Source organism: Artemia sp. Qi Xiang Cuo, chromosome 11, assembly GCF_049724085.1.
Source record: "Artemia sp. Qi Xiang Cuo chromosome 11, ASM4972408v1, whole genome shotgun sequence".
Classification (NCBI taxonomy): domain Eukaryota; kingdom Metazoa; phylum Arthropoda; class Branchiopoda; order Anostraca; family Artemiidae; genus Artemia; species Artemia sp. Qi Xiang Cuo.
In genome coordinates this window covers 52,360,253-52,383,252 of record NC_142804.1, presented here as the reverse complement: position 1 = coordinate 52,383,252, position 23,000 = coordinate 52,360,253, and the positions used below count along the sequence as shown (strand labels likewise).

The following is a 23,000-nucleotide window of genomic DNA, read 5'->3' as shown; positions in this document are numbered from 1 at the left end:
ATCCTAAGTTTAGCCTATAAAAGACACGTGTAAGTCGTGCTTTACTGATCAAGATATGTATTTTGAAGTGTGTTTTATTTGCTGTAACTACCAAAGAAGAAGAAGAAGAAAACTATAATAAAAATCAAGGTTACAAGAAAGGAAAAAAAATATATTTCTTAGACTAATTGCATTCGTCTATCATTAGATTAAATAATTTTTTTTTAAATAACACTTCTTTTGTTAAAACTTTTCTGTTTCATTCTATTTGATTCAAAAGAATAGGAAATCGCTGTCTAAATGAAACTTTTGGAGTGTTTGTTGTTTTTTAAATAATCTTTTAGTTTTTGAAATATTATTGTGACTTGTTATAAATGCTGCATCAATTTTTATTTTATTTTTTTTTGCATTTGAAAGGAATTTATTCGAGTGGAAGAAAATATTGATGAAAATTGACAGCCTTTGGAATAAATGAAATTGGAATGATTATTTAAAATATGTCGTATATAATACAGAGAAATCCTGAAAGGTGGAGCAATTTTTCATTTCGAATGCTATGATGATAAAAGAAAAATTGGTGAAAATATGTTTCATTTTAGAAAAGTACAATCGACACTCCAGCCTCTAGAGCGTTTAAAAGCTTTATTATTAAATTATTATTATTAGTCATTATAATTATTATTTTAATATTTTTTTAATGATTAATTATTCATTATATATTGTTAAAGATTATTAATATATAAAATGTAAAACAATTTTAATTTGGTATGGAAATAAAAACTTTAAGTATTCAAACAACCGAGATCCCTAAACGCTGTTGCTCTAAGTTTGCTAATGTGTACTTTAAATGACAGAGGTGGATCTATGTTTATACATAAACATCTAAAAACATTACCTTTTCTTAAGAAAGTAGTCCCAATATTCGTATTTTGGAATATTGCACAATTCACTGACTTTGAACCTCGGCTAATAACCATAAATATTGACCAATACTTGAAAAGGCCTATTCACAATGGGATTCTTACTAATACTAAGATTTAGCTAGCGCTAATTTGGGTTAATAAGAATTTTTCAACCTATCGGAAAATTTTAAGAAAAATATGATTGGCTCGAATTAGCTCCAGCTAACTTGGTATTAGAAAATTTCATTGGGAATGGGACTAAGTTGGGTTGTAACACAAATTGGCCAAAATTAAACTTTTTAATATTGGAGAACTTAATTCACTTAAAAAACATAGGGGATGGATATATTTTTAAAAGTCATATCACCCAAATCAGTCGTTAAAAATGACCATCCAGTCGGTAAAATCCTTTTTTCCCTCTCCCACCAAAAAAAAAATGTTTGGTTTGTGATGCTTTTGTTAGCATCTACCAGCTTAAAGTAAAGGTTCTAAATGAGCAGAACTCAGGAACGTACGTAGTATAATTTTTTTTTTGGGGGGGGGGGAAACTTCGATGTAAACGCAAAGAAAAATTCCAATTGTGCTAATTTATTGTTTTTACCCCTATTTATTTTCCGTTTACTTTGCCAGTTTTGGGATGTTTTGGCAAAATCATTCTTTCTCTTCAAAATGAATTTCTGCATTCCTGTCTGGTGGTATGTCTTCAGTTTTCCCGATTCTGATTAATCGTTCCATAGCCGCTTTTATTATATATTTCTGAACCTCCTTCTGTATTACAGTAATAACATTTGTGTGATCAGTTTAGTCTGCACTTGTAGTTAAAAGCCAAAGTGTTGTAAATTGGAAAAACGTGGGTATATCCCTTATAAGCGCCATTGTCCGGAGTCTTGTAATATAAAACTTTTAGTATTAAGCTGTTCAAAATCCAAACTACGGTTTGAAAAGTAAACAAAATGGTTAGTAAGCCTTGGTAGAAAAAAATTACAGCTCTGAACTTCTGCTTTCTGCGCTTGATTTTTGTGGGGATCCTTAGGGCAATCTTACTCCTTATTAAAAGATTTTTATGTACAAGTGTAATTTAAGTGAAAATATTTGAATTGTCTGGAAGATCCTATAAATAATCAAGGGGGCCTATGGTGGATATTTTTGGTATTCTTATTTAGAGCAAAGTGGGAAATATTTTTAATATCGAGATTGAGCTCAACTATTTCATAATATCATAACTAAACTGGGAAATTTCTAATATTATATGCAAATATTGTGTGTACTTTGTAATATACAATATTATACTAATGCTCGTATGTTAGCACATCAGCAACGGGGTTAATCGACAAATATTCTGAATGAATGGTCGCTTCCTAATATACATTGTGAATACCAAATTGTTTACAATGGCTGTTTTAATAGGTTGGGGCACTTTATTCGTTAATTGTACCCTATAACATGTTGCCTAAGTGAAATATATATAAAAAAAAAATATTGTTCAAATATGTTAGTATTGATGTTTTATCATTGTTATTATTTTGAAAAACCTTGTCTATTCAATGTTACCATTACTTTCAGTATTTTTAAATTGTCTAACATATTATCTTTGTTATTATTTTGAAACACCTTGTCTATTCAATGTTACCATTACTTTCAGCATTTTAAATTTATATCACGTTTTATCATTGTTATTACTTTGAAAAACCTTGTCTATCCAATGTTACCATTACTTTCAGCATTTTTAATTTGTCTAACGTATTATCGTTGTTATTATTTTGAAAAACCTTATCTATTCAATGTTACCATTACTTTCAACATTTTTAATTTATCTAACATATTACCATTGTTATTATTTTGAAAAACCTTGTTTATTCAATGTTACCATTACTTTCAGCATTTTTAATTTGTCTAACGTATTATCTTTGTTATTATTTTGAAAAACCTTATCTATTCAATGTTACCATTACTTTCAACATTTTAATTTATCTAACATGTTATCATTGTTATTATTTTGAAAAACCTTGTCTATTCAATGTTACCATTACTTTCAGCATTTTTAATTTGTCTAACGTAGTCCCTACTCTTTAGTAGATGGTAGAGAGTCTTATAATACTAAGGTTAAAATACCTGTTTTTAAATCTACTTAGACAGCTTCATGATTAGCAAATGTGGTCTCAGAAATTATTTACGAAAAGATATCTGTAAGAGGATGGAATTGACCTAGTATCAAGGCTGTATTCAGGGGAGTGGCTAGGAGGTTTGAGCCCCCCTCCCGAAATGTTTGTCCTACTCGTAAAAATGTGATAAAAATGTATAAAAACACATTTTTGATGAGCTTTTAAAGTTTTTTTTTTGTAAAACCCCCTCCACGAACAAAATACTGTTTACAGCCCTGCGTAGTATATTTGCTGTGGTATTTTGCCCTGAGGTAAGAGTCACCTATGCTTGCTTTGGACTATTGTCCATGTGGAGTGTGGTTCTAAACATTTCAATTGCAATACTTTCGAATGCTGTAGAAATTTCGTTTTGAAATTTATATGTTTTTAAGGTATATGAATAGATCTTCAATTTTGAATTTACTCTTTAATTTTCTTGGGAGAACTGTTTTTTTTTTTTTTTTTTTTTTTTTTTTTTTTTTTTTTTTGCTATGAGAGACTTGTTGCGATTTCAGCATAAAGTAAGGGAAGTGCTTTTTAGACCATCATATATTTCATGTATGATTCGGATGGATAGGTTTAGGTTCCAAAAAACAAGCTTTTTGCTTTAAGAATACTTTTATCTTTTTAGGTGGTGGTTTGCTTGGTCTTCTTCTTCCCAATACCACGCGTGAGCCATTATTATGATCTTGTTGAGTTTTTTAATTTGTTTTAATTTTGTTACATAACCTTATGTATAAAAATGACAAGTTTTCATTCAATCTATTATCTTTAAGTAGCACATTGGCTGTAAACTCTTCAATAGTGCCTGAGAACAGCAGTATTTTAGTGTGTTGGGAGCTAGATATTGTGGATTTATGAAGATTGTCTACGTTGTATTTTGTAAGGTGTGACAATGCCCATCTTACTTGGATCATCTAGTTAGATGCCTGTTTTTAGCTATTGCCAATATTTCAGCTTTTAATATAAGGTTATTTCTGCTTGTCTTCAGTTTTGAATTTGCTCTTTAATTTTCTTGAAAGAGCTGTGTTCTTGTTGTTGTTGTTTTTTTTTGTTTTTGTTTTTTGTTTTTTTTTTAACTATGAGAGACTTGTTGCGATTTCAGCATAAAGTAGTGGAAGCGTTTTTTAGTAGAATAAGATTAGTGATATACATTCCAAAACAATCAAAAAAATAATGCGTATATTCATTAGTTTCAAAAAGGCGCATTAAGCCTAAAATTTAGATGGCGTTACTCAAAGTTTTTTGCTAAAAGAAAAAATGAAAGCGAATTCGGTTAGCCGTGGACCTGCATCTTAAATCAGGTCTTAGAAAAGGGTTTTCAAGCTCAGTTCAAGAACAGACCGTATCTTAGCTTAGGTAAATATGGTGTAGGAAAAAAAAATGCTGGGTGTATGGTATTATACTGCCAAATCTTCACCACTACAATATTTTAGTTGTAATTAATGCAGTCTTTGGTCATAAATTCAATTTTAGGTTAACATGGTACGCAAGCAATTTTAAAACGGCCAACCTTTTTGATTTATGTTATTATAAATTGAAGACTAGTAGGAACAATTCGGAAGAGTAAGGTTTTAAGGAGTGCTGTTATTAACGTTGAAAGGGAGGATTATCATCTTGTATTCTGGAGAATTAATCTAAAATTGGGAATTCGGAAGGGTAAATAATTTCCGGGTAGTTGTTTTGTTGATAGACTCTAGGACTAGAATTTGAGAAGAACTTGTCAAGAACTGTTTGATCTGAAACTAGAGTTTTTAAAATTGGACAATGGAGAAGATAGATGAAATAATTTTAGGAAGATAGTTTCTGGAATAGCAGAAGATATCCTAAGGAGGGAAGTTAGAAACCCAGTGAATATCAGCGAAAGTGCTTTAATCTTGATTTAAGAGAGAAGGGGTCTGTACAAGAAGTTTCTGAATGATAAATCGTACGGGAAAAAGAGGAAAGGAAGGGAAGAAGAGACGGGTTTAAAATATGAATCAAGAAGATGCTAAAGGGAGGATAATATTGCCGAGAATCTGAAACGTGCAGCCAAACGGCATAATAGTAAGATATTGTTTTGGTATGTTAAGACAATTTAGAAGAAGTAGTCAATCTGGACTTGTCGGGGTTAAAGGAAGGAACAGCGCCTTTATAAGTGATAATGACAGTGTTAAAGAGTGGTGGACTAAGCATTTTGAGGATTTGCAACACTATGACAAAGCTTTGGGAAAAATACAGAAAATAATGAGAATTTTTTGGCAATGTAGAAGTGAGGGAAGATTTATTTTTCGAGAAGGAGTTACAAACAGGACTGAAAGGATTGAAAAATAGTAAAGCCTCAGATACTGATAGTATGATAAATGGCTACAGAGGCATAAGGCTTGATTCCTTTAACAAGATATTTACTTTGCATGACGATGTTTATTACACTAAGAAATATTGTTGATAAGTTATTAAGAAAACAAGAATGTGGTTTTAGGAATGGTGAGAGTGTGTCAACTAGACTTTCACTTGTAGATTAAAGATTTAGAAATGTCTGAACCATTAAATCCTTTTTAGTCCTAAGTTTTATAGATTATGAACTGGTATTTGATTCAGCTGTTAGAAAAGCTGAAGTGGTGGTCTTATCCTTAAAATGTGCACCAGATAAGTGCATTAAAATGATTGGTGCTATGTACAAGAGCAGCATTGCTGCGATTAACGTAGAAAATGAGGTTAGTTTGTTTGGTCTGGAATCAGGAGCTAATCAAGTCTGTGTGCTACCCTCGTTTATATAGGTGATTTTGATGGACATTGTCCTGAGGAATACAAGAAAGGCTACGGGATACCATGGTATCAAATGGGAAGATAAACCTTCCCCAAACTTAGATTATACATGTGATTTCAGCGTCTTAGATAAAAATATTAGCGAAATAATAAATTTTTTAAGATTTTGAGACTTTAGGGTGGAAGAATAAGTTTTAAGATTAATGTTAAAAAGACCAAGTCCCTTAGACTAAGGAATAAATAGAATGAGGGTTTAGCAACGTTAGGTAATCAGAAAATCGATGTAGCTTCATTTGCCTGGGTAGTATTATCATTAAAGACGGTGGATATATTTAAGATGTAAAAAGTAGAATACCTAAAGCGCTTTTTTTTTGGCAGTTGAGAAAAGTTCGGAAGAACAAAAAACTAAGTCTGAGAAATAAGATTAGAATATCAGGGTCCATGGTAGTGACAGTGAGTAAGTATGGCTCTGAAGTATGATTTTTTCTATAAGAATTGTACAGGGATCGTTTTATGCAGGGACACCAATAGGAGAAGGGGTGTTTTCTTACCTTAAGTATTTATACCACCTTCCTCCTAGATTTTTAATATTACCTTCTTTGTTTTCATTGAGAAAAAAAAAATTGTTCCCGCCCCTTGATCTTGGAAAATACCGTTTTTTTCTCTTCCTTTAAAAAAATGGGGAAAGCCCTTGTCCCCCCCCCCTCCCATGCCCATTACAGTTGGTGCCGCTAAGTTTTGTACTCGCTTGGCTGACCATATGTCGAACAATAAGTTGCAAGTATGATTTGGTTCTATCTCACTCTCTAGGGGTACAATGAAAGAAAGATTAAAGTAGCTAGAAGTCCTAAAAAAGGATTAAAACAAAGATGGACTTTCATATAAGGAGATAAAGACTGATTCTTTTTAAAAAACTGAAGCGGAGGAGGAACGAGTGCAGCTGTGTTGGACTCGGGTACCTTGTTGTTACAACAAGTTGTTAAAAGTAGTAGCAGTAATTGTCCACAAAAAATGAATTTAGCTCTACTTTTAAGATTTAGATTTCTGGACATACGAACCTTCTCTAAATTGGGATTTGATCAAGAGAAATACTATGTACATTGCCCTGTTAAATCATGGTAAATCTTGTTCTTCCAGAATGTTGAATTATGCCTCTAGATTGCTTTGATTTGACACCTAATTGCTCTATGTCTGTCAGTGTAAAACGTTGCGCATAAAAAAAATGCATTTACTTGGTTTTGTTATCTTTCTGAACTGTTCTTCCTGGTGGTCTTATATCCTACGTTTTTTTAAAGTTTTCCGTTAGGATTAGTGCCCCATTCCTGGCAATTGAATTTTATTTTAAAGTTGACAGAATACATTTTTAGAGCGATTACAGATATTATAGAGACTATTATTCTTCATCTATTCAAAGAAACAAAAGGAGAATTTATAAAATTTTGCTGGAACTATAATTCAGATTGACTTTCTAACCAACAATATTAATTTTGACTTTGATCTTTCTAGTTCTTGCTTGGTATCAATGATATCTTTTTTGTAGACTTAAATAGCCAGGGGGTTTTGGTTATGAAAGATGTTTCTGACGAAAAACGTGAACTGATTTTCGACAGATATACAAGCCGGTTGTATGGCATTGTCTTGCTATTCTACCAATGCATCCGGAAGGGATTATATTATTGGAACAAATTCCTTGAAAAATACAAAAGTTGTTTATGAAAAGCTTTGAAAATAATAACCTTTCCCAAATATTCAAAAGCTAGTAGATAATGCTGGATATTGCAGACAATTGTGCTTATTTGGAATAGTTAAAAGAATTGTCACTGGATATACTCTTGCCGCTCAGAACGCACTAGTATCCAAGAAAGAACCGACTGAAATATTGTCTTCCTACTGAACGAGTATTTAAGTATAACTAACAGATTGCATGCTTTTAAAATACATCAATATTTTCATTCTTGGTTGGACCTACTACAGTGATGCTGTATGCCTACTGGGTATACAACACCAGATGTTATAAGAAATGTTTTATCTTGTCTAATCTAAATTTAAAATTGTTGCTAAAAATTGTGTTGCGCAGACGCACACAGGATGCTTTGTGGCTGTGCAGGAAAATATTGTGAATTTGGCTTTGAAAATATCTTTTAATAATCTTAATGAAATCAGTTGTCTTTTACTCAGTTAAATTTTCGTTAATATTTTGCAACTGTTCACCTTCTAAGCTAGCAGCAATAGCAACAAGGGATTTATACCCTTCGATTCCCCGCTTACTTTAATGTTTTTGCGTAACAATTGCCTACCATCATCGAACACTTTTAATCCCCCCCTAATAAAAAGATGATTCTGTGTACGTACCCGCTTCCCCTCTCGAATGCCCAGATATAACCGTGACTACATGCAAAAGTTTGCTGAATTTATTCTTTTGCGATTGTTCTCTTTAGCTTGTTTCTCATTAATGCCTGGTTTAAAATACTAACTTGAAAAAACTAAAAAAGAAAAACCAACACAATTCGGTCCCTGGCTGGACCAAATTGTCACAATAGCAAATATTGCGCTTGGAAAGACCGATGAATAAGAAATCGAATGGCACCACTATTTCGTTTTTATTGCAGATATTTTAAAAGGGGAATAATTGTGCGAGATTCAAATTCTTCTTTCAAACACTTCAAATATCGTGTGTCGAAATACTCATTTTTAATATGTTTTCCTCACACTATATATCATATAAAAATAATAAACATAGTTGAAAGTCATATCTGTATTCACTGTAAGGAATGTTTTTTTTCCTGTAGCTTGATTAGTATTGTGGTTTTTTTATACTATGACACATGAAAATTAAGTGTTGCCAACTCTGTTAGTTTGTAATTTTGGGTAATCTCTTGCTTTGACTTCAAAGATTAAGATGCAAAATTTTGGTTAGTAGCATTCCTGGGTCGAAATATCCATGGTACAAAGCTGGCCTCTTGCAAAATATAATGATTAATTTGGGGTTTCCAAGATTGAATGATGCATTGATTATTAAAATTGCTCAATCAGAGGTTGTTAAGCTAAATCGAACGCAACTCAGGTACTGGGTTCAAAATATGGTTTAGCCTTTTAGGTGGGTTTGAGAAAAACCGTTTTCAGGCATCTTTAAAAACCGTCGTCTTTAATCCATTGAATTTTTAAAGATTTTTCATCTTGTGGATTCTAAACATGTTGGACATGGCTTCTTCAAAGTTAAATGCATAATGAACACGGGTTCTGAAAGACCTGAACACGGGTACCCAAACAATAATCTACACAGCCAGTGTCTTACTCCATGAAAGCGTCCAACGAAGAAGTAGAACTCCTCAAGAATCGGCTGAAACTAGTTTAAGAAAATTATAAGACCAATAATATAACAAGCTTATATTATTAATTATAACAACCTTATATTATATTAATTATAACAACCTTATAAGAAAATCGAAATATATTTTCTTGTGATTATTATCTCTTCTAATCAGCAGTTGTACTAAACCAATTCTGCTCAAGTCATCCTCAGGGCTATACTGTTGTGTTTATCCGCCCCATAGTATAGTGCAGACGGTTTGATATCATCTATTTTCCCTTCTTGTTTTGGTTTTATTTTTGTGCTTTTTCCAATAGGCAATGATTAGAAGTCCTCCAAAAAAAAAAGTCCCCCCAGATCCCAAATCAAATTCCAGTGAAAGTGTAATAGTGAAAGATACCCATCCTGGCTGGTCAAGCACCCTATCTCAAAGTTCTAATGATAGCTCCAATTCAGAGAATAGGAAAATGATAAGTGTAGGGGCTAATGTAACCATAAATGATGATAATGGGTTTCAAGAGGTCCTCTCTAGAAGTTCTAAAAAAGGAAAAAAATCTCCCCAATTAAAAGCATTTCCCCTCTCCCTGCCCAAGATCCTCCCTCCAAAAACTTAGGAATTTACCTTAAAATTACTCCCACTACCCCCTTTGAAATAAAAATGATCACTGCAATAAGAGTTGCAATTTTTAAATTGCTAAAATCAATGTTCTCTCTTAACATTAACCGTGATGGATCTCTGCTAATAGCTGTAGAAGATCAGAAATCAGCAGATACAATAATTAACCTTAAATCCCTTCTGAATAACCCAATTATTGCATCTAATCGGAACCCAAAACAATCACCAACAAAAATAGTAGTTTACAATGTTCCCCCAGAGATATCTACTCAGGAGTTAAAAGAAGGCCTTTCAGATAGGGCTGGAAACACAATCCCAGTTGAGGATGTTACCCAACTTGGAAAACCCAACTCTAATGGCCTAAAAACTAGTAGATCCTTCTTATTCACACTGAAGGATAAAATTGATATCCCAGAAAAATTATTCCTATTTGGGCAAATCAAACCACACAAGGAATACAAACCTAAGCCTATTCAGTGTCAGAAGTGTTTAAAACTGTGACACACAACAAACAAATGCAATGAAATTATACAAGAGTGTAGTAACTGTAAATTATTCCACCCTAAGGCGCTGACAACTGGCAGCAACACTTAGCCTACATGCATCAATTGCAAAGGCCCACATGAATCTACAAATAAATCATTTTGCACTGCATAGAATAAAAGAGCTCTAACACTCCGAATATCAACAGAGAAGTCCATCCCATACCCCTGTGCAGCAACGGAAGCAAATGCTGCCCAACAATACCAAATAAAGCCTGTAATGAAACCAACTAAAACCCCGAAGTCAAACGCCCCCCAATGCATCAAGCATTCCATATAAAACACCATCTTCTAAGCCCCCTAGCTCAAATCCCTATCAGAAGGAATCACCAAGCCGACAAGCCTTCTTTTCCGGTGAGATGAGGTCAGCCTGGCCCTCCCTCCCAAGAAGAAACAAACCAGAAACACTACCAGGAATCAATCCCTTAAACAACAAACAGGATGCACTACCAAAAATGCAATCCCCAAATATATGCTTATTCATTCTAAACTGTAATGCAGATCAGGCCATGAACATACATCAACTACAGAAAACAAAAATTACTGCAGAATTGGCAAAACTCTACATCCCAGATGATATGCTCATTCAAGCAAAAAAAGATCTTGCTTTACTCTTAACAAAGCTGAACATTGATACACAGTCATATGAAGAATAAATCAACAACACAACATTTATCAATACTCCAATGGAATGTAAAATCACTCACAGAAAATAAGCTAAATGAACTAATATCATTTATGAATAATAATTCAATTAATATTGCTTGCCTCCAGGAAACTCATTTAACCCAAAATCAACAAAGTAAGTCTCTGGGATATACTATCCTGAGAAAGGATAGATCTTCAGAGAGAAAAGGAGGTGGTGTAGCTTTATTAGTTAATAATAATATAAAATTTTGTGGGATCAATTTTCCAGATTTTGAAAATGATGTTGATGTAATTGGTTTTAGTGTTTGGCTGAATAATTTAAAAACCTACATAATAAGCTTTTATAACCCTAATGGCCAAACTACAGATGCCAAGGATTTCTTTAATTATATAAATAATTCTAATATGTTAAAAAATATCATTATTTGTGGTGATTTCAATGCCCACAGCCTTTTGTGGGAGAATAAACCAGCAAATAAAGCTGGTAAATTTATTGAGCATATGACTTCAAATAATAATGAATTAGTTGTTGCTACCCCTCCAAACCTGAATACTTATTTCAACCCCAAAAGTGGCAATTTCTCCACAATTGACCTACAAATTGTGTCTTTAAATTTTTTGAACAAAATTTACATAAATAAAATTGATAGTCTATGTACAGACCACTTTGCTTTAGTTTGCTCCCTAAACGAACCTGCTGAAACTTTATCTCATACATCAAAATATATCAACACTAAAGCAAATTGGTCTATTTTCCAAAATAAGCTAAATGATGAAATTACAAGTTTCACCCAAAGTTCATGCATTTCTAACACCACAGTTGACACACATGCTGAAGCGTTGACATCTTTACTAATAAATACAGCTAATCATGCTATCCCCAGGTCAATACCTAAAAAAACATTCCCTAAACAAATTTCTAAAGCATGGTGGACAAATGAGTGCCTAAATAAATGGAGGATAAAAAAGACAGCTAGGACAGCATTCATAAAAAAAACCATCACCTACTACATATTTAAAAAAATTACAAGCTGAATCTAATCTAAAAAGGACTATAATAGATGCTAAATATAAATACTGGAATAATTTTGCAAATAATCTCTCCAGAGAAACAAAGGAGCCAATTATACATAAAATCATAAGCCACATATGTGGGAAAAAGAATTCTCCCAACCCACTCCTGTATGAACTTATACATAATAATACCAATTATGACAATGATAATGAAAAGGCTAACCTATTTGCAACTCTTTTTGTTAATAAGCTAACATCAAATAATCAAAGCAAACTGTCCACAATTCCTATGAACCCTAGTTACCAACCACAACCAGGATCCGAGTACATAACTAATCCATTTTCAATCCAGGAATTGAATAATGCAATACATCATATTAGGTCCAAAACTAGCAGTAGCTATGACAATATACACCCTACATGGATAAAGAATCTCACACCTTCATACAAACAAGAACTGCTAAATTATTATAATCACGCTTGGGCATCTTCTAGGTTCCCCAATATATGGAAATGTTCGTCCCTCCTACCAATCCTAGAGAAAAATAAACCAAAAGATAACCCTGAGTCTTATAGGCCCATAATGATTACACCTGTGATGGGGAAAATAATGGAGAAAATGATTTACAACAGACTCCTCTGGTTTGTTGAGAAAAATAACATGATCCCACACACTCAAACTGGATTCAGGAAATACCACTCCTCAACAGATGCTTTCATTTTGCTAACAAATGCAATAAATGAATCTTTCTCAAAAAATAATATCCTAGTGGCAGCTTTCCTATATTTTGAAGGAGCATATGACAATGTGAACCACCAAATCCTTTTAAATAAACTTGCAAACCTTGGAGTACCTCCTAAGCTAGTATCCTTTATTAAATCCTTCATAGAAGTGCGAAGTTTCATTGTTTGTGTTTGTTCTGCCTCTTCACCCCAAAAGACAATATCCAAAGGCCTACCTCAGGGAGCAGTCCTCAGTTCAGGTTCAGGTTCAGGTTCATTTATTATTCAATCTTACATAATGACACGAAATATATACAGATATCTGGCAGTGAGACAAGCTCGTTTTGCACAGATAAAAAAAGAAAAACAATAAAGAAATATACGGATTTTCATTCAAAATGGTAGACTTCACAAACAAATATAAATAAATCAATAAATGTAAGGTTAATTACTCACCACATCACGGCAGACACCCACCCGACGATACATAAACAACTCTCAACCACCAATGGGGAAAGAATAAGGATATAAATATCCTAGAGATATCGAAAAATAAGAAGAGACAAAAAAAAAAAAAAAAAAATAATGAAAATATTATCCGACTAATAAATTTACAAAAGGAATGATTTTATTTTATTTTTTAAAATTCCGATCGACACATCAAAATCAAAAATAGATTCATAATGGTTCCACGTGGCGACCACACTATTTCGTAGAGAAAACCGGGACCTCTCTGAAATTATCAACGGCTGGCGTAGTTTGCGTATGCTGCGAGCTAGATGAGAAGATGGCGGAGCAACTGGGAACAAATCAAAAGAAAAGAAATATCTGGGCAGTGACAAGAGATTATGATTAACCTTGAATAATATCGAGTTAAAAGTAACTGCAAGTTCAACAGGAAGAATATTCAATAAACAATATAAACTCTTTGTAGAAGACTTACTGGGGAAAGACGCTGGGGAAGGAAGATAACTTTTTAAAATACGAAGCGCCTTATTTTGTTGCCTCTGAAGCGGAATTAAATGGGATCTGAAAGTATTCAAGTAAATAAGTGGGCAGTAATTTAGATAAGAATGAACAAGAGCGAAATAAATAGAACGCATAGCTTCGAGCGGCCAAATGAATTTCATACGTTGCATAATACCTACGTTCCTTCCAAGCTTCAATCTTATACCATTTATATGCGGCTTCCAACTCAAATTTGAGTCAACCAGTACACCAAGGTAACGAATAATCTCAACACGTGGTATATCCATACCTGAAACAGATGACTTAATCAACTTCAGACATGGAAGTGCCCGTGACGTACGCGAAAATACCATAAACTTTGTTTTTGAAGTGTTCAGAGCTAGCCTATTTGCCATAAACCATGCTACTAGTCTATCGAATACTAGACTTAAATTATGTTTGACACGATCTTCATCGATTCCAGAGACACTACAAGCTGTGTCATCTGCGAAGAGAACGGTCAGCCCTAGGTCCTCAACTTAATTACTAATATCATTAACATAAATTAAAAACAACAGAGGGCCGAGAATTGAACCTTGGGGCACTCCAACTTTATTTGACTGGTTCGAAGACGTTGATATAACATCGCCCCCATCAATACACTGGACTTTATCGCTTAAATATGACAATATTATCGATTTAGCCGGACCACGTATACCACAATTAGACAATTTTTCATTTAAAATCATGTGACAAATAGTTTCAAACGCTTTCCGTATATCCACGAATATAGAAGCTGGAATTTCACCCTTATCCAAGGCATCATGAATAAACTGGGTTACTGCCAAAATAGCATGCTCAGTAGAATGTCCTTTTTGAAACCCGAATTTGGACTTACTGAAAAAACTATTCTTGTCAAGAAAATTTACAATCCTCACGTACAAACAACGTTCAATAATTTTTCCGAAAGCAGATAGAATAGATATGGGCCTATAGTTGGACGGATCATTTATATCTCCCCCTTTGTGTAGTGCAATGACACGGGCGGACTTCATACATGAAGGGAAGATACCATTCTTGAAACAAAGATTAATTATGTGCACAAGAAAATTTACTATACTAGGCATAATCGGTTTAAGCAAGTTCGTAGAAGATCCGTCGATTCCTTCTGAGTGTCCATTTTTGAGTTGATGAAGTACAAGCATCAACTCAGCAGACGAGACTGGAGTGAGGAATATGGATCGGTCAGTAGAAGAGGGTAGAAAACTTTTGAAATCAGCAGAATTTGGCGTTGATTTTTGGGATGCCTCTTCCGACGTCTTTTCACCTATTTTAGCGAAGTGCGTGTTGAGCATGTTGGCGACGTTAAGTTTTCCTTTAACAGCTGTATCACCACCTGGGGGCATTATTTCGTCCGGAAAAGAATTCAACTTTTTTTTGCAGATACAATCGTTTATTAATGTCCATACCTTCTTAGGAGATCCATGCGCGCTATTGAATGCCTTCAAATAGTAGAGCTGTTTAGCAGACCTGAGAGCTTTGGTTAAGCAATTTCTGTAAGCTTTAAAAAAGGCTTGATTTGTTTCATCGGGATGCGATACATATATTTTATACAGCCTGTTCTTTGATTGGATCGACCTTAGTAGTCCTCGTGTAACCAAAGGCTTTTTAGATCTGTTGTAACGTCTTAGACGGGTTGAAGACATCGGACAAGCCACATTAAGTGCTGTGGTAAATTCGTTGACAAGATACTGTGAAGCTTGATTTACATCCTCGCAGTCTAAGCATGGAGAGGGGTAAATTTTAAGCAGCAGTTCATTCAACCGCTGAACAGATGCAGCATCAAGCCTTCTAGTTGTTTTGATCGGAGTCGCCGTTTGTCACCCGGTTTTTATCTCCATCAAAAGCATAAAGTGGTCTGACGTGTCATCGATAATAACACGACACGAATCAAATTCTATATTCAGAAAAATATTGTCGATTACCGGTGCTGTCGAGCTTACAACTCGAGTTGGAATACGACAAGCCGGGAGAAGCCCCAGCGAACGACAAAGTGTCAGAAAATCAACAGCCGAAGGCGAATATTGTGTAGATGAAAGATCATGACCAGCATTACTTATATCAATATTAAAATCCCCAATGTACATAATCTTCCGACTTCGCTCGATTGCGATCGAAGAAAACGCTTCCAGCTTACTTATGAAATGTTGCACTGAAGAGCTAGGTGGTCTGTAAAACAAACAACACAACACTTTTTCATTACCAAAATCAAGCTCAACAACCAAAAATTCAAACAACATTTCTTCATACATAGAATCAAAATCCGAAACAATCCTGTAAGTAATATCATTATGAATAAAAAAACCAAGGCCTCCTCTCGATCTGTCATTCCTAGTCTTAGAAACAAAATTGTAACAGTTAATATTCGCTAGGTGACTAGTTGACTCATTTAAGAAAGTCTCACATACAGCTAATACATCAACTCGGCAGCATGGAAGGAACGAAGATAAATGGTCCAAACTACTCATCAAACCGCAACAGTTTAAACTCGCCAGCCTCACACTACCAGGAGAAACATGTCTGTTAATCTCATTAGGGAGTAAATATTTGTTAATAGGGAGGGATCTAATAGATATATCATATTCATCATCCGAAAAACCACAATCTGCAGAAATTTTTATTAAATCTAATGGGTCTCTCTCAAAATCTCTCAACCTACTCGATGTCCCATCACCAGTAGAATTAATCATAATCATTTTGACTTACCAAACCGTCTGGTGGGAGTATGTAGTGATGCGGCAATAAATCATCAACCAAACCTTGATGTGGAAGAGTACGGCACGTCTTGTGAAATATCTGATCTTAAACTGAAAAAAACACACGAAGCAAAAACACAACCTTATTTCTAGGCATATGGAAAATAGAAAAAAATAATCGCGACGATTAAGCATAATCTGGCATGGCAGACTTAACAAGTCGAAGTCGCATTGAGCACTGAACACAATAAGAAAGAAAAAACAACGAAAAAAAAAACCAACACTGACTAGTGGTCATTTTCCCAATCATGACACACACCAACAAAATGAACTTGTTTCATCTCTCGATCGCGGACGTATTTCATTAAACAAATAAAACAAATAATGGTCCGCGTATACACTACAAGCAAACTAATTAATCTTTTCCCAGTCAGAAGAATCACTTTTTTTCACTTTTAGCCATAAGTTAATACCCTTATGACGCACTCTGGATGAAACGATATGTTTCGACTCTTTCATTTCTTGTGCTTTCGAGAGCAGGGGGCAGGTCTGTAGAGATTATAATCCCACTACCTTTTAGCTTTTTAACATTGTTCATGATCGACTGGACATCACTCTCCGAGCTTAGTGAAATAAATACGGGGGACTCCTTGCGTCGGCTATTTTGCTTGCTGCGCCTATTTGTGATGTTTGCAGCCCGTGAAGAAATCCGATAGCACTTAGTCATAGATATGTCACTAGTTACACCCAGCTTTTCGCTAACTAATTTAATGACGCTATCTTCAACTTTCTTGTTAGGCTCTTCTGCCGGTAAACCATGCACAATAAGGTTCAGACGGCGATCTTTCACGTCGATAAGTAATAGCTGTTTTTCCAGGGCCTGGTACTTGTCGACATACTCGTCGATAGTTTTCTCAAAGTTATTAAGCCTCACATCTCGGTCGGCAGCCTCCGTTCTCAGCGACGCGATCTCAGAAGTAATTCCGTCAAGCTTATTATTTAATTGTGTCTGCGTAGCAATAATAGAATCCAGTTTTCCGCTCAAAACTTTTCTGAACTCGTCGAACGATTTTTGCGTAACATTAGCCATGATAAATCTCGATTATAAATCCGCTTCGGGAGGATTGGGGATTAGCAGTTCATTTGAAATAGCATCAAAAGGGACTTACTGGCAAGGGGGTGTGTGAATACCCCCCGCTAACCAAATATAGCACGATTAAATCAGCTCTTGACTCCTACAGGCAATGCATCAAACAGGTTTGGTCAATTAACTATAAATAATTCAAGTTCAAAAATGTTGATTATGATAAGTCCATAGGGAATCACAATTGAGTCTTACTGTATAATGAGATTATATCAGGACTTGATTCTGTTGACTATGATAAGTCCGTAGGGAATCACAATTGGGTCTTATTGTATAATGAGATTATATCCAGACTATATCCAACAGAGGTGTTTACAGTATGAACTCCCAAACAAGACTGAAGAAAGACAAGAAAGTTGCCTCCTTTTTGCCCTATATCTCTGGGACATGAACCTACCCCACACGAATCTACAATATTCTGATGATCTGGTGCTATGGTCATCTGGCAACACCTTTGAGATAGCACAGTCAAATCTGCAGAAGTCACTTTTCTAGTTTGAAAAATTCTCTCAACATTCAGATTTACCCATTGTACCTATCAATTCAAAAATAATCCAATTTCACAGGAAGCGAAACCATGTTAATGCAAAACTAACTCTAAAAAAAACAACTATTCCAGAAGATAATAATATTAATTACCTAGGTCTCATGCTTGACCAAAAACTTAATTTCCACCTCCACATTTCAAACACAATAAAAAAATGTTATAGAAAAGCAAATATACTAAAAAGACTTCTTTCCACACCCTGGGGTTGTAAGGAGAAAACCTTACTCCAGTTTTATAAATCACATATAAGACCCCATATTGACTATGGGCTCATCGTCTATGGTGCATGTGCAAAGACCCAGATGCAAAAAATTTAAACAACACAAAATGATAAAATACGTCTCATATTTGGTCTTAGGAAACCCACAAGCACCAAGTTTCTGCTTATGGAGAGTGGATTAACATCAATAAGGGAGAGACGTAGCTTTCTCTTGACAAAACATCTTACAAAGATTGAATCAAATAGCTCACACACATTACATAATTGGTTAATAAATCCAGCCATGTATATAGGTATTGCAGATGAGTATGCCAATATTCAAAAGAAGTTCCCTGTACCAGCAAAGTCTATTGCACCTACTTTCCCCCAATCCCCTCCATGGAATTGGTCATTTCCCATAATAAATACTGAATTTTCAAAAAGGAATAAAGATTTAACCCCCATTGCTTTTGTCCAGAAAAAATTTGCAGAACTTAATACAATTACCTATAAAAATCACTTCCAAATATTTGTTGATGGGTCAAAAATGGATGAGAAGGTTGCAAGTGGTGTTTTCCTTCCTCACCTGAAAATTGCAATGGGAGGAGATTATTTAATAATTTATCTATAATGTCTGCTGAGTTAAATGCCATAATCATGGCATTAGAACACCTTAAGCAAAACCAACCTTTGATTGAAAATTCGAATAATATTATCATCTATTCCGACTCTTTATCAAGCCTTGAGTTGCTGGCCTCAGCTCCTCAATATAAGTTGGACATTGACACTTATCATTGTCTCAGTATTATTGATAATCTTGCTTCAAGCGGCATAAAAACTTACTTTCAGTACATTCCTAGCCACTCTGGCATAAGTGGTAATCATCAGGTTGATGAAATAGCAAAAAATGCTATAAATATTGACCAGCCAAGTGGGAGACCAATCCCAATTAGAGATATTTACCGATGGAGGCTATCAGATATTAATTTTAATAAGATTAACCCTATCCTTTCCCCCTTTCCCAATAAGTATCTTTCTAAAATTTATCATAGAATTCGTTCTGGAACAAATGGACTAAATGTCCTTGCATTCTCATATAAACTTTCTAATTCAAGTGGTTCAATTCCCCTGTCCCCTCTTTGCAGGCATTGTAATATGAATAATGAAACAATTGACCATGGCCTATTTGAATGTAATATGCTGACGTCTGCACAACATACCTTGCTTTGTAAACTGTTAAAATACTTCAAACACCACAAAATCCCAATATCAGCCAAGAGCCTAGCCAACTATACCTGCACACAGAGCATAGAAATCGACATCTATCATCTTATATTTGAACTCCTAGAGTCGAAAGATCTGCTGAAAGATATCTGAATATATCTAATAAATATGAGGCAATCAAGCCAGTAGCTCTGTAGCCCACAGAGTGAAGCAAAAGGAAAAGGGCTAAATAGTTATACTGAAAAGCCCGCCTGCTGTTAAATAGAAGAAGAAGTAGTGAAGAACCAGAAGAATTTATAGCATCGTATGATCTTTTGAGGATGGTAAGATGCAATTGGAGAACTTTGAAATTTCAAGTTTACTGCCGAGTAACCAACAGAATAACTTTGATTTATTCCATAGAAGGGCTTTGATGTTTATGTGAAGTCTTCTTGCTTAAATCCAAAAATATGACAGTGGCCAACATTCACAGTTTAAGTAGGTAAGAGGTGCCGTTGTAAGATAATATAGCTAACATAGGTAAAACATGAAAATAAACCTTAGGTAAATATTTACCAAATCATATTATTAAGCTAGAAATAAAGTGAATACACCATTTGATGCCTTTTTTATGCTGATTACTAATATAACAATCATTTCTTTCAGAAATTAATTTAGCCCCCCCCCCTATAGCGGCCAAGTCAGGATATATTTTTGCACATATGGGGGGGGGGGTTTGGTTAGGGGGGGGGGGCTGAAAATAATTTACGATAGAAATGATTATTATATTTGTAATCAGCATAAAAAAAGGCATTGAATGGTGTATTCACTTTATTCCTAACTCAATAGGGCCTAATATGATTTGGTAAATATTTACCAAACCTTATAGTTAGAAATAAAGGTAAATTTTTTTCAAATCATATTATGGACTTATAAATAAAGTAAACATACCACTCAATGCCTTTTTTTATGCACTTTGCAGATATAATGATAATTTTTATGTACCTCCTATTTACATCAGATAAAAATTACCCCCCCCCCTCCCTAAAGTGCAAATATATACCCTGAATTGGTATATATGGGCTGGGGGTAAAATTCATTTCCAACAAAAATGATTATTATATTTGGAAATTTACAAGACACACTAACCTACCAATGGCTTTGGGCAATCTTTTTATTTATGGATTATTCAAGTAGCTAAGGAACAAACTTCCCTCTATAGTCAGAATTGCATCCTTGATCCAAATTTAACATTCCTTTGCATTGGAAATGAACTTTAACCCACTCCTATATACCAATTCAGGGAATATATTTACACACTAGGAGGGATGGGGGTAAAGTTCATTTCCAATGCAAGTAAATGTTAAATTGGGATTCAGGGTGCAATTCTGAATATAGAGGTAAGTTTGAACTTTAACCTACCCCTCTGAATTTGCAAATATATACCCTGATTTGGTATATATATAGGAGCAGAGTAAAGTTCATTTCTGATGCCATTGAACATTAAATTTAGATTCAGGATATACATCTGACTATGGAGGTAAGTTTGTTTCTTAGCTATCTGAATAATCCATTAATATAAACATCACCCATGGCTTTTTTATGCTCTTTCAAATTATAATAATTGTATTAATTGTAAATCAATTTTCAAGACCTTTAACAGACCCCAAAAGTGACACCCAATTCCTTATTTTTGGCAGTAGTAATGGGTGAAGAAAAGCAATTAAGAACATAACAAATAATTATAGGCAAAATCAATTCTGATAAATATTTACATGGGCTTATTCACATACTTTAAATATGGAGATAGGTAGAAAAATCTTTTGATGCCTTTATTTGTGTTCTTTCTAAATTCAATAATTGCTTCTGAGACAAATTCTATTTGGAGTCCTTAAAGGGGTTCAGAACAGCCTATTAAAGCCAAAAATTTAAAATGTGCTTCTAAAAAAATTGTCTAGTGAGAAAAAATGCCATTTGTAGCCGATTCAGAAATGGTAATTATTATTTTCATTAGTCTAAATAGTAAAATGTTATTTTGAAAACAAGTGCAGGAATTTTCAAAAAGAGCCTGAAACCCCTCAAAAGAGACATAACAGCTTAACAAAAACATTCCTTTGGAACAAACATGCCATTTGTAGCTGATTCAGAAATGGTAATTATTATTTTCATTAGTCTAAATAGTAAAATGTTATTTTGAAAACAAGTGCTGGAATTTTCAAAAAGAGCCTGAAACCCCTCAAAAGAGACATAACAGCTTAACAAAAACATGCCATTGGAACAAACATGCCATTTGTAGCTGATTCAGAAATGGTAATTATTATTTTCATTAGTCTAAATAGTAAAATGTTATTTTGAAAACAAGTGCAGGAATTTTCAAAAAGAGCCTGAAACCCCTCAAAAGAGACATAACAGCTTAACAAAAACATGCCATTGGAACAAACATGCCATTTGTAGCTGATTCAGAAATGGTAATTATTATTTTCATTAGTCTAAATAGTAAAATGTTATTTTGAAAACAAGTGCAGGAATTTTCAAAAAGAGCCTGAAACCCCTCAAAAGAGACATAACAGCTTAACAAAAACATGCCATTGGAACAAACATGCCATTTGTAGCTGATTCAGAAATGGTAGTTATTATTTTCATTAGTCTAAACAGTAAAATGCTATTTTGAAAACAAGTGCAGGAATTTTCAAAAAGAGCCTGAAACCCCTCAAAAGAGACATAACAGCTTAACAAAAACATGCCATTGGAACAAACATGCCATTTGTAGCTGATTCAGAAATGGTAATTATTATTTTCATTAGTCTAAATAGTAAAATGTTATTTTGAAAACAAGTGCAGGAATTTTCAAAAAGAGCCTGAAACCCCTCAAAAGAGACATAACAGCTTAACAAAAACATCCCATTGGAATAACCATTGTGGAAAATCCTAAATAGGAAACTTACAGCCCCCACCTTGAACAACAAGGGAAATCAAATTTTTGCATGGATAGCACTGATGTATCCTCTTTTTCTTTTTTTTTGTTCTTTTTTTTTGCTAACAGGGCCACTGGCAGATCCAGAAGGGCCCCCCAAAATATTTTTCTGGTACCCTCTTATCCTTATTTTTACTCTTTTTTTCAGAATAAATTTGGTCATTTATTGGCACCTTTTTTAAGTGGACGCGCGCTGGGCTGAGAATCCGTGAATTCGGGTTCAATCCCTGGTGTGGTCAGTTTCTTAGTTTAGGACGTAGGTCAGTGATATGACCATGTAAGCTTATCCAGAGTCAACCCAACTCTAGCTGGATACATGTAGATGTCTGAGGACGATAAACAAGTATGGTGTCCGGAAGTATAGGTTTGTTGGCCCCCAAGTCCCCATTGCACTTCCTGGCCGAAGGGCCATGAAAAGGAGATCAGCACCACCGGGTTGGACCTTAAGGGTCTAGTGCCGCATCCTTTACCTTTTACCTTTATCACATTGGTGCCCCCTCCCCCCCCCCCCAAGATTTTGCTCTATATCTGCCCCTGAACAGGGCACAAAAACATTGTAGCCTTGCTTAAAAGATCATTTTTATAGCTAATTATTGTTTAATTAAC

At 34.4% G+C, this 23,000-nt stretch overlaps 2 protein-coding genes across 7 annotated transcripts in view; both read left to right on the top strand.

Annotated features, from left to right (window-relative positions):
- The window catches only part of LOC148947123 (synaptic vesicle glycoprotein 2C-like), a 123,021-nt gene extending 119,015 nt beyond the window's left edge, over positions 1-4,006 (top strand). For all 6 annotated transcript variants that reach the window (XM_089096884.1, XM_089096886.1, XM_089096887.1 and 3 more), the window contains one exon: positions 3,654-4,006. In XM_089096884.1, the coding sequence (XP_088953010.1) occupies positions 3,654-3,709 (56 nt within the window). In that variant the 3' untranslated portion in view covers positions 3,710-4,006. The remainder of the gene's footprint in view (positions 1-3,653) is intronic.
- A 15,764-nt stretch (positions 4,007-19,770) lies between these two features.
- Positions 19,771-23,000, top strand: part of LOC148947122 (calcium-independent phospholipase A2-gamma-like) — a 35,098-nt gene continuing 31,868 nt past the window's right edge. The window contains exon 1 of the mRNA XM_089096881.1: positions 19,771-19,922. Coding sequence (XP_088953007.1) covers positions 19,891-19,922 — 32 coding nt within the window. The 5' untranslated portion in view covers positions 19,771-19,890. The remainder of the gene's footprint in view (positions 19,923-23,000) is intronic.